General features: G+C 39.0%; 1 protein-coding gene across 3 annotated transcripts in view; it reads right to left on the minus strand.

The window, feature by feature from the left end:
* Positions 1 to 14,773, minus strand: part of LOC117295439 (structural maintenance of chromosomes protein 5-like) — a 44,125-nt gene that overhangs the window by 27,754 nt on the left and 1,598 nt on the right. For all 3 annotated transcript variants that reach the window (XM_033778095.1, XM_033778094.1, XM_033778096.1), the window contains exons 2-4: positions 12,180 to 12,321; positions 3,832 to 4,047; positions 1,277 to 1,339 (exon numbers count right to left, since the gene is read on the minus strand). In XM_033778095.1, coding sequence (XP_033633986.1) covers positions 1,277 to 1,339; positions 3,832 to 4,047; positions 12,180 to 12,321 — 421 coding nt within the window. The remainder of the gene's footprint in view (positions 1 to 1,276; positions 1,340 to 3,831; positions 4,048 to 12,179; positions 12,322 to 14,773) is intronic.

The raw sequence follows: 14,773 nt of genomic DNA on the forward strand, positions 1-14,773 counted from the left end.
CGACAACAGCACCTGCTTCTAATGCAGCCTTCACAGCCACGTCAGATCAACTTGCCCCTCCCTAAAAGCTCTCCAGTGCCGAGACCAACTAATACAAGGAACATCTAGAGAGTGGGAACACATCCAGGGTGATTCCAGGGCTTCCAAAGGAGTTAAATATTTTATACCTCTTAGCCGCAGAGTTACATTCTGGCTTACCAATCTTGACGCTTACAGCGGCTTTTCAATCAAACACCAGCATACCCCATCCTGAGCTGTGTATTCAGATGCGAGCGCCACTGGCTATGTCGGTTATGTAATAGGTTGTCTTGCCTCACATTGAAAGGCTTTTGTTGCTCAGAGCTCGGCTATTGCCAAAAGTGTCTAAAAAAACATGGCTTGAACATTCTTTGATAAACGAAACAGCAAATTTGAGGCTTGTAATCGGCTTTTCTCTACCTTACCCGATAATTTGTCGCTGGCCAATTGATTATCAGTGTGCTATTATTTTGATGTATGCTGTTTTGTTCATTTTGCAATGCACATACTTTACCCTTTCTTTGGTGTTCTCATTAGCAAGGTTGACTAGCGACCGCACCAAAGGTTCACCAAAATCAAATGTTTGAAATTGTGATTATTGCTATTCAGCAACATCTCAATAATTTTCAGCAACATCTCAATAACGTTACCAACTTTTGAAATGAAGTTTTCACAGTTTAGTATTGAAATACAATTAATACAATTCAATGGTTCCAAAAACCAAAGGTCTACCTTTGCTTGTAACCAGTTCCAATTGCCATTTCCAACATCACCAACATTCTTGTTTGAGCAAAATTAAACCACTAAAGACAACAAATATTCTCATAAAATGCACAGAATTCACTTGTGATCTTCGGTTGAACAAAGACAAATTTACTAGAGTGGGATTTGAACCAACGACAGCATAATCGTTTAATCATTAGCACTTTTAAAGTACCGACTTGTATCGATGTCTCAAATTAATTACGATAACACTGAACTTTTTTTACATTCCCTAGTGGTTTATATTGATTACTGAATAATGGACACGTTTCTAACGGATGAACAAAACCAACTTCACTCAAGCTTACTTCATATTTTAGTTAAACAAAAAATCCAACTTTCGCAACTCTCTGCTGGTTCGAAACAAAGGTCATATTGCCTACTACCTCTTAACTTAATGGTAAAGTGTTTTGCTTATAAAAGGACACAGGCCAAACATCTGTGCTACATTAACTCCACAAATATAGTCAACACAATAATGATATAAAATACTTACGGCTTTTTCAGTGTTTTCCAGCAACTCAATGTTCGTCATATTGGCAAACTCCACAACTTTGTCCTGCAGAAGAATAAAAACTCAAATTGAGTTGACTGGGCTATTTATTATACATTCCTTAAACCATCTCAGCTCCCTGTGCTACAAATATGCACTCTTCGGCTAAATCAATCACAAGAACCATCACTGCCCTGACACTCAGGTACCCATTTTACCGCTGGGTGGAGAGAAACAATTTCAAACTTTGCACACCAGAAGGACTTCTCAAAGCGCTCCAACATCATTACCCCTTTTACTGGGCCATTAAATAAATTCCCTTAACCATCTCAGCTCCCTGGGGAGTATACAGCCTGCGCTACTAATGCACTACTATAAGCTAAATCAATCACAAGAACCCGGACTGCCCTCACAGGTACCCATTTTACCCTCTAGGTGGAGAAATACTTAAGCCGTGTTCGCAAAGGATTCATATTTTGGGCAACTTAACCATGAGGCTGGGTAACATTCTGACAACTTTCCCACCGTCCGCACTTGAATTTATTTGGCTCAATTAAACTTCCCAGGACCAAGGGTAAACTAACCGAGCTGGGCCCCTGCATAACCTTTGACCGCACTTTAATATTTGTTGATGAGCATTAAATTATCAATGTTTTTGGCTTGATCTTTGGCATGGATAAACTAACCACGCGGCGTGAGTAAGTCAGGGCCTACCTGTCAGGAAAGTTACCCGAGCTGTTCGCACTGGACTTGAAATAGGTAAGTTACCCATTGGCTCGGGAAACATGGCTTTAGAGTTTAAGAGCCTCTGCCTGTAAGAATGTACCAAATTAGGGGGGGGGGATGTGATTCATGGGTTCTCAGATCTTCTTCCAAAAAATTAGAGTGATACATCATCATACCAAATGAATAAACCCAGAATATTAGTTTGCTGACGCTTTCGGTTTGGGAGTTATCAGTTATCAAAGTTTTGGCCCTCGTGAAACAATTAATAGTACATTCCCTGTAAATACAAAAGTGTGCGCCAAGCTGGTCCCAACAAAAGTAAAACCTTTTTTGAAACCTCCAGTTGGGCTTATAACAAAAGTAAAAAAAAATTGGGATTTCAATGATTTCCATGTTACGCGGACCTGAACCTTTGAAGAACAATGTCCTCATGTCATTTTCAACGCCTACATGCGTACATGTAATAACTCAATGCGCCCATAAGATCCCATGAATTAAACAAGTTCAGATGAGAGAGCTTGCATCCCTAAAACAAATTAAAGTGCAAAGTGCGTAGAACGGTTTTTATCTAAAGACAAATGAAAAAAGAATCTTGGGATCTAGAATTGGCACAACATTCATTTTCCTCATCACTGTAAGTATCTGTGCCAACAAGATCCCACCAATGTTTTCTTGTATTTGGTTAAGTTGAGTGTTCCTAAACAGATTTCAATTGAAAAATAATCGGAATCATGTTGGCCCACCAGTATAAAAAAGGTCAAAGGTCATATGAAACTACACAATTTTGGGCGATTTTGCATCTTCTAGGAATCCACGCGCCCATATGATCCCATTAAAACTGTGTGCATTTTATGATTATATAGATTCGCAGCAACACATATAAAGAAAAAACCCAATGAGATTTGAGTGGCGCTAACAAATATTACAGATCAAAAGTCACAATACGTGCCAATGCACTGCTGTGGCAACCCAAAGTGAGAAATATCCACCAATTTCAAAAAGTTGGCGAACCATGAAGGAGATGGGTCTCCAAAACAAAGTTTGCTCAAGATATAGATTGGACTTGTTTTTACAAATGGTGTTAGTTTAATGCCGGTGGGGAACTGTTGCCAAGGTCAAATGTCACAAAGAATTTGGGTGTTTTTGATATTTTCTGTCACGAACCAACTTCAGAGCCTTTTCAAGATTTTATTTAAAGAACAAAGGCTCTATCCTTTATGTTTTGGAAAGCCACTTACAATCTGGGCACATGTGATTGTCTCAAATTAATGATAGAGCCCTTGTTCATTTGATAAAATGTTGACAGGGCTTCGAAGTTGGCTCTTGACACTTAAAAGTGTCTTACTCAGGACACAAGTGTCACAACAGGGACTTGAACCCACACTCTGCTGAAGAGAATCACCAGAGCTTCAGTTCGGTGCTCTTATCTGCTCGGCCATGACACACTTAAACCTTCAGTACGCATACCGCCCGGAGGAGCCCTGCTTCACACCGCATACCAGGCGCAGCCGCCCTCCAAGTTTCAAATGGCATATTTTGAGTTATAAACATGCGATTAAAACAGCCAAAGATGGAGTGCAATTTTCAAGTGAAAACAGTCTAAAAATAGCACATGGTCCCCAAAAGAAAACATTATGCTGTCCACCTTCAAAGGTTCAAAGGTCAGAAGTCCTTTCATGATCTACTACCACATAGTACTAGTAGGTGCTTTTCTTTCTCTGTGTGTGACAGACCATTTTCTGTGTGGGGCAGGTCCAATAGTAGTTGCTAAGACAGTGAGCTCAAAAAACAATGTAATTCAATTGTAACAACAATTATCTTTAGACACTCACCTGTGGCAGAAACTGACACAGATTACCAATCTGAATATTAAGACTCTTCACTTTCTCTTTGACATCACTCATAGTACAGCGATTCCCGTTCAGAGACCAAGACGTCTTATTCCCTTGTTTGATTATTTCACGTCGTATGGTGACATTCTTAGGCGATTTGTAAATCTCCAGCTCAATGACTGCTTTGTTACTGCCATGCTTTACAAACTCCCCCACCTGTAAATTAAAACAATAATAAACATGGATGATTTGTGGCCACATTAAATGGTAAACAATCAAACCTTTAACTAACAATTCAAACACATGTTTACTAAGTCTGGGCGAATAACTTGAATATCCGGTTAATGGCGACTTAGCCTTGACTCAAGACTGTTGGCGTAGTTTGCCCGGGCCCGGTGTGCCACGATCCGGCAGTCTGCATGCTGTCAAACACGAACAACGTATACATTGTATGTACAGTACAATGTACAGCAAGAACAGTATAGCGAAGTCGTGAGTACGGTCGTGTCTTTCTACTTTCAACCTCGTACACGTGGCTCAAACAACAGCCTTGATGGATTTGTACAATTTTATCGGAATTCCGATAAAAGTGCTTAGGCAGGACATCCGGATGTGAGCGTTTCATTCTAAACATTGGCCATTCACAGGCGCGATTGAGAATGACGAAGCAATCATGCCACGTCCATGTGTTATAGGCCTACGTGTATACGCTGAGCAGTGTGTGGTGGTGTACATGTACATGATGTATGTAGATATGTATAAGGGCCAGCTTTGTTGCGCTGCCGGACGGTACGGCTACCGGTGCCGGACAAGCCTCGCTCGGTACGATGTTGGTTGAACCCATAATGGTTGAACATCCGAGCGTTTCATTATAACACCAGGACTAGCATCAGAAGTACAAGAGGTAGATTTGTCCCTGAAGCCGATGTACTAAGTGTACTGTTTAAGTAGTTGCTGTTTGTAGTATGGCAATAGTAAGTTTGATGAAATTGATCATGTATACAGTATTTAGTTGTTGTTCAGCAGCCACACGCCATCTCAGGCCTGAAACTTCACGGAGGCAACGGAGGCGATTGCCTCCGTTGCCCCTTGCCATTGCCTTGGTGCCCTTGAAATGCTCCAGTAGAAATTTACAATTTCCTCATAGGGTGCCCTTTGCCACAGAGAAAATGCCTTGGTGCCCTTGCCCTTTAAAAAACGAAGCATACAGGCCTGCCATCTTCTACCAACGACTCTACGAGTATGTTTCGACCCTCACAATCACATTATTATTTTCGATCCCCAACTTCGATGTCCATTTACCGGGAGAAACGTTATATAAATAACATGTCTACATTAAAGACAAAACAAACAGCTGGGTTTCTTATCTCATAAAACCAAGCATGGCTGGTGTGAAATGTGGAAAACAGATGAAGGGTTTGTGCTTCAAGGGAGTGGGGTGTGGTTTACTGTCATGCCTTACAATACATCTCAGAATTCTAACCATACAATGTATGGTCTAATTTTCTGTATGGTCTAGTTTTCGTTCACGTAGAGTCAATCACGATCAAAACAAAAAGCAAATCGCCATCTTTAAATTAGATCCGGTTATTTTTATGAATGAACCGAGTGATACTGTCTAAAACTAATATCAATCCGCCCATAAGATCTCATTCACAAACGAACAGCGCCCTCTAGCGGATTTTTTTTTTTTTAGCACACTCTAGCGGCGAAAAAAAATATTCGAACATCCGGTTAATTTTGGATAGTTGGCCAGCGGTTAACCGAATACCAAATTTCGCTATTCGCCCAGCACTACCATATTTTTACAGTGTTCTCCAACCTAAAGAAAAGACGAGGCGCCCCGCCACGCTTTCTTAGGGCCACTGATTTTCCGTTTCAGAAAAGTGCAAATTCCGTTTGGCAAAAACATGAATTCCGTTTCAGGCACAAAAAATTCCGTTTCATGTTTTTTTAATTAGATAAAAGGTTGTTTAATACCCAGGGACACACTTATAAAAATCAATTTGAGATAAGTTGCACTGTTGACTTCGTAAAATGTTCATTTGAACTGACAAATTTCAAAAAAATACTTTTTTTTATAATTGTGGATTATTTTGTATACTGCTGTTCTAAAAAGGTTGCACTGTGACTGCAGTATCAATGCACATGATGTGATAGACTTGATTCCAAGTCTAAAACTGCAGTTGATTCTCTGCATCAGCCACATTGTAGGCTAATGACAGGAGTGTACCCACAAGAGGGCGCTGTTTCAGCATGATCAAAGACTTGGGAACAAGTCTATGGACGTGACCATTCTCCATCCACAAACAAAATGTCAGCCATTTTGTTTTCGCTTTGGCGACAGAATGTTGACAGTTTACGGTTTTATTTTAGACCTTTCCGAGATGAAAAAACATTGTATGTGTTCTTATAGATCATAGGTAAGCTAGTTTGTGTATTATTGTTGGTAAAAGAGAGGGAGAAAATGCAATTTGGGTGAACAAAAAATGTTTAAAACGTGCCGCGAATAATGCCCTTCGCTTAACCATGTTAACAACGTGTGTACATCATGTGTGTAAACATTGAGGATGGTGTGAAGTAGAACAGAATGATCCACGGTTACGATCTCGTACTTTTTAATGGTCTGATTTCTGATGCCTTTTTAGTTTAACAAAAAGAATCTTAATAAAGAATGCAATTTCAATAGTTTTGGCGTCAAGAAAGAAAAAAAAAAAAAAAATCAAATTTTCTGAAATCCCGTTTTCCGTTTCAAAGGGCGGATTCCGCGAATTCCGTCCGTTTTCCGCGATCGCGGAAAATCAGTGGCCCTACTTTCTGCGGCGAGCGCCGCGCTTTATAATCGTCGCCAAGCTTTAAATTGTTGCCGCCACCTTTACATGTTTTGACTCTGCATTAAAAACACAACAGAATTAAGTTAAGAAGTAAGAAAGCCATCGTTCGTTTCAAAAAATACACGTACGATCATCACTAAAAAACGATGCACATAAACAACCACATGGTGCTGGTGCATCAGGCCCCCACACACACATCATGTATGGACATACCATAATGTATGGTGTACATGTATACACACGACGTCCAAAGTCCAAAGCTAACCAACGTACCGCACGCTGTGATTGGCTGTTGATAATTCCATGTTCATAAGATGTTGGCTAGAATTCAATGCAGTCACACATTCACGAACGGAGTAAAGAATTGCCGCACATTGTGCTTTACGCCTGCATATTGCGAACAATACACAGCCTTGGAGGAATTCTAATTTTTAACATGGGCAATTATTGCCGGCAGAGGGTGTGCGGGGCAAAGTTTATTGAATTATTTCTCAACGTGCATTGTCGACCGATCGTCAATTCACGAAGATTTTGTTGCAAACGGAGGTCAAAACATGTTTAAAACAACCGATCCTCAAATCACAAACGCATTGCAATGATTGTTGATGGAAAAGGTATTATTTAGGGCAGAAATTAAGAGACAAAATCATTCAAAAACGGCATTTTCGAACTTCACTTCCGTGTTTTTTTGTTTCTGTTATTTTTTTACCCAATTTGCGGGCAAGTGAAAAAAAACCTACGGTATACAAAATAAACTTGATACAGTTCTCACCAACCAACAATCTCTTCTTTCGAGAATGACTTCAATTGAGGACAAGCACAAGGAGCTTGAAAAATCTGTCATTTTCACATCCCAAGCTGTAGATGACATGCGCAAAGAAAATATAGCACTCACAACTAACCTCAAGGGTACAACCTCAGAACTGGAATCTATGAAATGTAAAGTCGTTCAACTAGAGGAATCCACCATTCAACTGGAGCGATACTCGAGAGGTTTTAACTTGAGATTTGGAGGCATCCCGGAGGTTGAAAATGAACACCCTTACGACATAATAAAGGATGTCCTGGCCGATAAATTTAATCTCCATCCAGAGATGGAAAGAGCTCACCGATCAGGACGCATCCCAAAAACAACCACAGACAGACCTCGGCACATTTTGGTCAAGTTCCTATATCGTCCTGAACGACTAGCAGTTTTGAAACGAGCCAAGGAAGCACTATCTAATAACGGGATCTTCGTTCTGCAGGATCTTCCAGCAGCAGATGTAGCTAAAAAAAGAAGCCTGAGAGAGGTTATGAAAGTCGCGTACAAAGCAGGCAAGAAACCCATCTTCCGGAATGGCAACCTCTACATCAACGGACAGAAGTACACCCCTCCACCATCTGAGACGCGTCCACACTGAGAACTGTCATAACTTCATCAAGCCTACTTCAATTATTAACTATCAGCTGGTGGTCTAAATTAAACTAAGTCTGGTATCAATCTGTGTACCTTGGAATATAATTACAGTTTGGTACTTGTACTTAATTATTGTATTTAATACGGCAGCAGTTTTGAGATGCAACAATCCATGTACTGATCATAACTTGCGTTCCTTATGAATATATTGATTTACACTAGTTGTTTTGTCAGTGTACTGTCTTATGTGTCATTGTTGTGTATGCTGTGTGTATCGCAGGTCAGCGATCGTCTAAAACCAATACTAAGTTATTTGTGGCCTTAATCCTGTAATTGATGAAGAGTATAATAACAATGAACTGTTCAGTTTGTCTAATAACTCCATTTACTATTCTACCGAAAAGGTTTCAATGACAATGGATGAAAACTGCTTTTCATTGTTACACGTTAATATTAGAAGTCTCCAAAAAAACTTTGAAAATCTCAAACTACTTCTTAAATCGATAAAACACAAGTTCTCAGTTATTGCACTCTCTGAAACTTGGCTTAAAACTATTCCCCATTGTTACTATTCCTTACCAGGTTATGAACTCATTGTGAACAATAGACATGGTCCTAAAACTGGTGGTGGTGTTGCACTTTACATATCTGATGAATTGAATGTTATAACCAGAGAGGACCTTAACTTTTCAGATGATTCGCTTGAATCCTTATTTGTTGAAATCTCAAAACCAAAAGCAAAAAATATTATTGTAGGAGTTGTATACAAAGCGCCATCTATTGCCCACGATGAGTTTATGACCACTTTTCAAAATATTTGTTCTAGCATAAGCTGCAACACACCTTGTGTTATCTCAGGCGATTTCAACATCAATTTACTTAATTATTCGAATTATTGTTCCCAGTCATTTATGGATTTACTGGCTACCAACACCTTCCTCCCATTAATTGACAAGCCTACCCGTATTACAGATACCTCTGCTACTCTTATTGATAACCTTTTTTGTAACATATTACCTTGTCCCAAATCAGGTATCTTATTGTCTGATATTTCAGACCATTTGCCGATCTTTATGTACATACTGTCCCCAAACTCCAATGTCCCCAATAGTAGCACTAGCAGTCATAATAATAATCATTCCAATCGTAATTTCTCCCAATCAAATCTACAGAAATTTAACGAGGACCTATTTGCCTCAAATTGGGCTGATGTGTTTTGTTGCAATGACCCGGAAGAGTCATTCAATGTTTTTATTAATAAGTTTAACTATTTGTATGATAAAGATATTCCACCTAAATCGCACAACCATAAACCCAGTCGTAAACATTCACCTAACTTACCATGGATAACATGCTCACTTCTAAGATCAATTAATAAGAAAAATAAACTTTACCGGCAATATATGTCTAATCCTACAATTCCACACAAAAATAAGTACACTAAATACAAAAATACACTAACTAGCCTTTTAAGAACTTCTAAGGAAAACTATTACGCCAATCAATTTGAAAAGGCTCAAAAAAGTGTTCAAAACACTTGGAAGCAAATTAATTCAATTTTAAACAAGAACAAATCTTCAAAAACTATTAAAACAATTATCTCTGATGGGCATTTAACTTCCAGTCCTGATGAAATTGCTGACTGCTTCAACTCATATTTTACGAATATTGGTCCGGACCTTGCAAGTAAAATCCAACAAACAAATACTTCTCTCAGTTTTACTGACACCTTGACTAACCCCAGCAAAAATTCTTTATTTTTTACCCCAGTTAATAAATATGAGGTTACTGATATAGTTAACAATCTAGAAAACAAAAAGAGTTGTGGACATGATTTTCTAAACATGTTTATTATCAAACACTCAATAACTGCCATATGTGAACCACTTGCACATATTATTAATACTTCTTTTATGACAGGTGTTGTACCATCTCAGTTAAAGGTTGCAAAGGTTACCCCCGTTTTTAAAAAAGGTGACTCTAGTTGTGTTAGCAATTACAGACCAATATCTATCCTGACTTGTTTCTCTAAAATTTTTGAAAAGTGTGTTTATGCACGTACTATTAAATTTCTAGATAAATTCAGTATTTTGTCAAACTCCCAATTTAGATTTCGTAGTAAACATTCAACCTCCCATGCCCTTTTAGATTTTATTGATAAGGTTTCCAAAGCAATCGATGACTCTAAGCACACACTGGGGATATTCCTTGATCTTTCGAAAGCCTTTGATACAATCAACCATGATATCTTACTGCATAAACTTTCCTATTATGGCATTCGAGGAATCACACTTGATTGGTTTAGAAGTTATCTTTTTAACAGATCTCAATATGTGTCCATAGATGGTACTAATTCAAGTACCAGAATCCTAACACATGGCATACCTCAAGGATCAATATTAGGACCATTACTTTTTTTAATATATATTAATGATTTCACACAATCCTCAGATGAACTTTCTTTTATATTATTTGCTGATGATTCAAATTTATTTTATTCCCATAGTAATCTTAATTACCTCATTAATAAGGTCAACACTGAACTGATACATGTCGCAAACTGGTTCAGGGTCAATGGACTGTCTCTCAATATTGAAAAAAACAATTTCATGTTGTTTAGCAATACTGCCAATGAAATTCCTTGCGATGTTAAAATTGTTAACACTGTTATTACAAAAACTGAGTGTTATAAATTTTTGGGGTTATATATTGACGCGGGATTAAAGTGGGATTCTCATATTGACCAGTTATGTAAAATAATTTCTAGAAATATTGGGGTGATTAATAAGATCAAATTTCTTGTACCAGCTAAAGTACTAGATTCTCTTTATAACACATTAATCGGATCGTATCTTAATTATGGTATACTGGCATGGGGAGGTAGTTCAATCAACAAACTGAACAGAATTCTCCTCCTACAGAAACGGTCTTTACGTACCATTAATTTTGCTGATTTTCGTTCACATACAAGTCCCTACTTTACTAAACATAAGACTCTTAAAGTCAAAGACATTTATTATCACCAACTTGGGTCCCTCGTGTATCAGTCTACCCGTAATACTTTACCATCCTCAATTAATAGTATATTTACACACAATCATGAGATTCACTCACACTTTACTCGTCAAGCCTCCAACCTTCATATACCATATACCCGTACTTCTCTTGCTTATAAAACAGTTAAACTTGAGGGACCCAAGCTCTGGAACTCGCTCAACTCTCAACTTAAAGCGTCAAAAAGTCTTTCTGTATTTAAGCGTAAATTTAAGTGTACTTTGTTGAATTCATATTGTTGATAGATAATGTCTTTCCTACATTGTAAATCTAAGTGTACTTTAATGAATTCATATTGTCAGTAGATGTTGCCTTTCTTACATTGCTGACCCGTCTTTGTTTGTCTTTGTTTGTTTTGTCCATTGTTCGTTGTTACAGGTAACTACTTTCATTGTTAGCAGCTTGTGCATTGAGCCTTTTTGAGTACACCTGTCCTTTCCGGGACATGTTTCTGACCTGGAGGGGTATCTTCGTCTACAATACATCAATTTAAATAATTATCGGCTCAATGCACAAGCTTGCTCAGGGAACCATACCCTTACAAGCCTTGCTTCTGTATGGGTCCCCCACAGTTTCACGAATGTCAATGCTTATTATTCATTTAATTAATCTTATCAAACAACTATTTATTTGTTTATTTCCAACTAATACATTGCCTGTGATTTGATACCGATTGTGATTTTGAAACTGTGGAAATAAACTGACTGACTGACTGAACGTGTTGTCCACCAATAGGAATATCGAAACTGCCATTCAACACCATTTGTTCACGTTCTTATACAGGTATAGGAGCTCAAACTCAACTACTCCTTCAAACCGCAAGAAGAACCACACAAAATGGCTGTAACTGAATAATGGATAAACTAAAGGCATTCAGATCCCATAAAACATCTCAACAAAATGGTTAAGAAGCTTACTAAGCCTGTTAACAGATGAATGGAAATTGTGATTCATATAGGCCTAACTGCTAAAAAAAACAGTGATGCAGCTTTGTAGTCACTATTGCAATGATTACATGTTTGGAGATTTTTATAAAGAATGAATTGAATGTGCTTACTCACCTCCTTTGCTCTTCCGAGTAAGCTTGTATTTCCTGCCAGTCCTAGACACATGGCACACACTACTGTGGATTTACCGGTTCCATTAGGCCCCATGATAACATTCAGATGAGGTCCTGGTCGAAACTCACATTGATCATAGGTGCTATTTAGAATAAGACAAAGGAAAATAATATGAAAATGCATTAATCAGCAAAAAACGTATTTAAAAAACACCCACAAATTAACAGTGTTTGAACAAATCCCTGAAACATAATTCTCTTTTTAGTCCTAATGGAATTGTTTCCAAAATGTGCTCAAGGGCTCCAATAATGGGAGAAAATATAACTGCCAGCAAAAATGCTTTTTGAACTGATGTGGTACTCCGAGACTTTAGCAAGGCTTTTGATAAAGTGTCTCACTATCGCCTGTCAGCCAAGCTCAAATTCTATGGTATCAGAGGGGACATGGTCATCTGGATTAGTGGGTTCCTGAGTGATTGGTATCAGAGGGGACATGGTCATCTGGATTAGTGGGTTCCTGAGTGATTGGTATCAGAGGGGACATGGTCATCTGGATTAGTGGGTTCCTGAGTGATTGGTATCCGAGGGGACATGGTCATCTGGATTAGTGGGTTCCTGAGTGATTAGTATCCGAGGGGACATGGTCATCTGGATTAGTGGGTTCCTGAGTGATTGGTATCAGAGGGGACATGGTCATCTGGATTAGTGGGTTCCTGAGTGATTGGTATCAGAGGGGACATGGTCATCTGGATTAGTGGGTTCCTGAGTGATTGGTATCCGAGGGGACATGGTCATCTGGATTAGTGGGTTCCTGAGTGATTGGTATCAGAGGGGACATGGTCATCTGGATTAGTGGGTTCCTGAGTGATTGGTATCAGAGGGGACATGGTCATCTGGATTAGTGGGTTCCTGAGTGATTGGTATCAGAGGGGACATGGTCATCTGGATTAGTGGGTTCCTGAGTGATTGGTATCAGAGGGGACATGGTCATCTGGATTAGTGGGTTCCTGAGTGATTGGTATCAGAGGGGACATGGTCATCTGGATTAGTGGGTTTCTGAGTGATTGGTATCAGAGGGGACATGGTCATCTGGATTAGTGGGTTCCTGAGTGATTGGTATCAGAGGGGACATGGTCATCTGGATTAGTGGGTTCCTGAGTGATTGGTATCAGAGGGGACATGGTCATCTGGATAAGTGGGTTCCTGAGTGATTGGTATCAGAGGGGACATGGTCATCTGGATAAGTGGGTTCCTGAGTGATTGGTATCAGAGGGGACATGGTCATCTGGATTAGTGGGTTCCTGAGTGATTGGTATCAGAGAGGACATGGTCATCTGGATTAGTGGGTTCCTGAGTGATTGGTATCAGAGGGGACATGGTCATCTGGATTAGTGGGTTCCTGAGTGATTGGTATCAGAGGGGACATGGTCATCTGGATTAGTGGGTTCCTGAGTGATTGGTATCAGAGGGGACATGGTCATCTGGATTAGTGGGTTCCTGAGTGATTGGTATCAGAGGGGACATGGTCATCTGGATTAGTGGGTTCCTGAGTGATCGTGAGCAGGCTGTGACAATTAATGGTTCCTCTCTCACTGTCAGGTTATATATCGGGGCCCAATTTCAAGGCTCTGCTTACCGTAAGCACGAAATCAGCGCTTACAGAAGCAGGGGAATTCTGTGCTGATGGCAAGCGTATAGATTGACTTTCATTCTGCTTTAGTCACTAAATGGATCACTTGAGTTGGTTACTATTTGGGATTCTATGGTGTGCCAATATGGGGAAAAAATTAAAAAATTTTAAGTGAAAATTACAAAAAAAATGTTTTTTGAACAACTGCATACTGTATTTAATTCCTATGAGCGTAATAAATATTAAGTCTACATTAAAGAGAAAATATCATAGATTGGTTTCTTATCTCCTGAAACCAAACATTACTGGTCTGAAATGGAGGAAAACGGATAGTTATGAAGTGTGTGTGCTTCAAGGGGGGTGGGGTGTTTTACTATCATGCCTTATGATATCTCTGGATTCTAATATAAATATATAGTAGCCATAATGCCATAAGGACATGACGTCATTTCAGTACGGCGCCCCCGCATTGAGGTCAAAAGAAGGTTGTTCATTGGCCAATCTATGTTCGTTTCAATTGTTTCGTCACCGTTTGACCTCAAAGATGGCGGCTGGATGACGTCAATGCATAAGGTCTATTAAATTTGTTAAGTAGTAATTTAATAATATTTTTGTTTATTTTGCACGCCATACTAGCTTCTGAATATTCAATAAAATACCCCCCAATGAAAGGTGTGAAAACATATGACAATGCTCCAATTTCGTGCATGCATTTATAAGCACCGTTAGTGGTGGTCTGTCTCTCGCAACGTAAAACCAAAACTTTAAAAATTTCAACACACCGTGAAGTGTGAGTGTAATTGTTAAAAAATTGGATAGATGATTTGAAAAAAAAACATTAAGTTTTTGATTGTGAACAATTTTCCTGTTATCCTACTGAAAACACATGACACCAGGATAAGATAAGGCTCCCCTTATTATTAATTATCCCCTTATTATGGCAGCGTGCAATGGTACTTTTCAGA

Source organism: Asterias rubens, chromosome 10, assembly GCF_902459465.1.
Source record: "Asterias rubens chromosome 10, eAstRub1.3, whole genome shotgun sequence".
In the NCBI taxonomy this organism is placed as follows: domain Eukaryota; kingdom Metazoa; phylum Echinodermata; class Asteroidea; order Forcipulatida; family Asteriidae; genus Asterias; species Asterias rubens.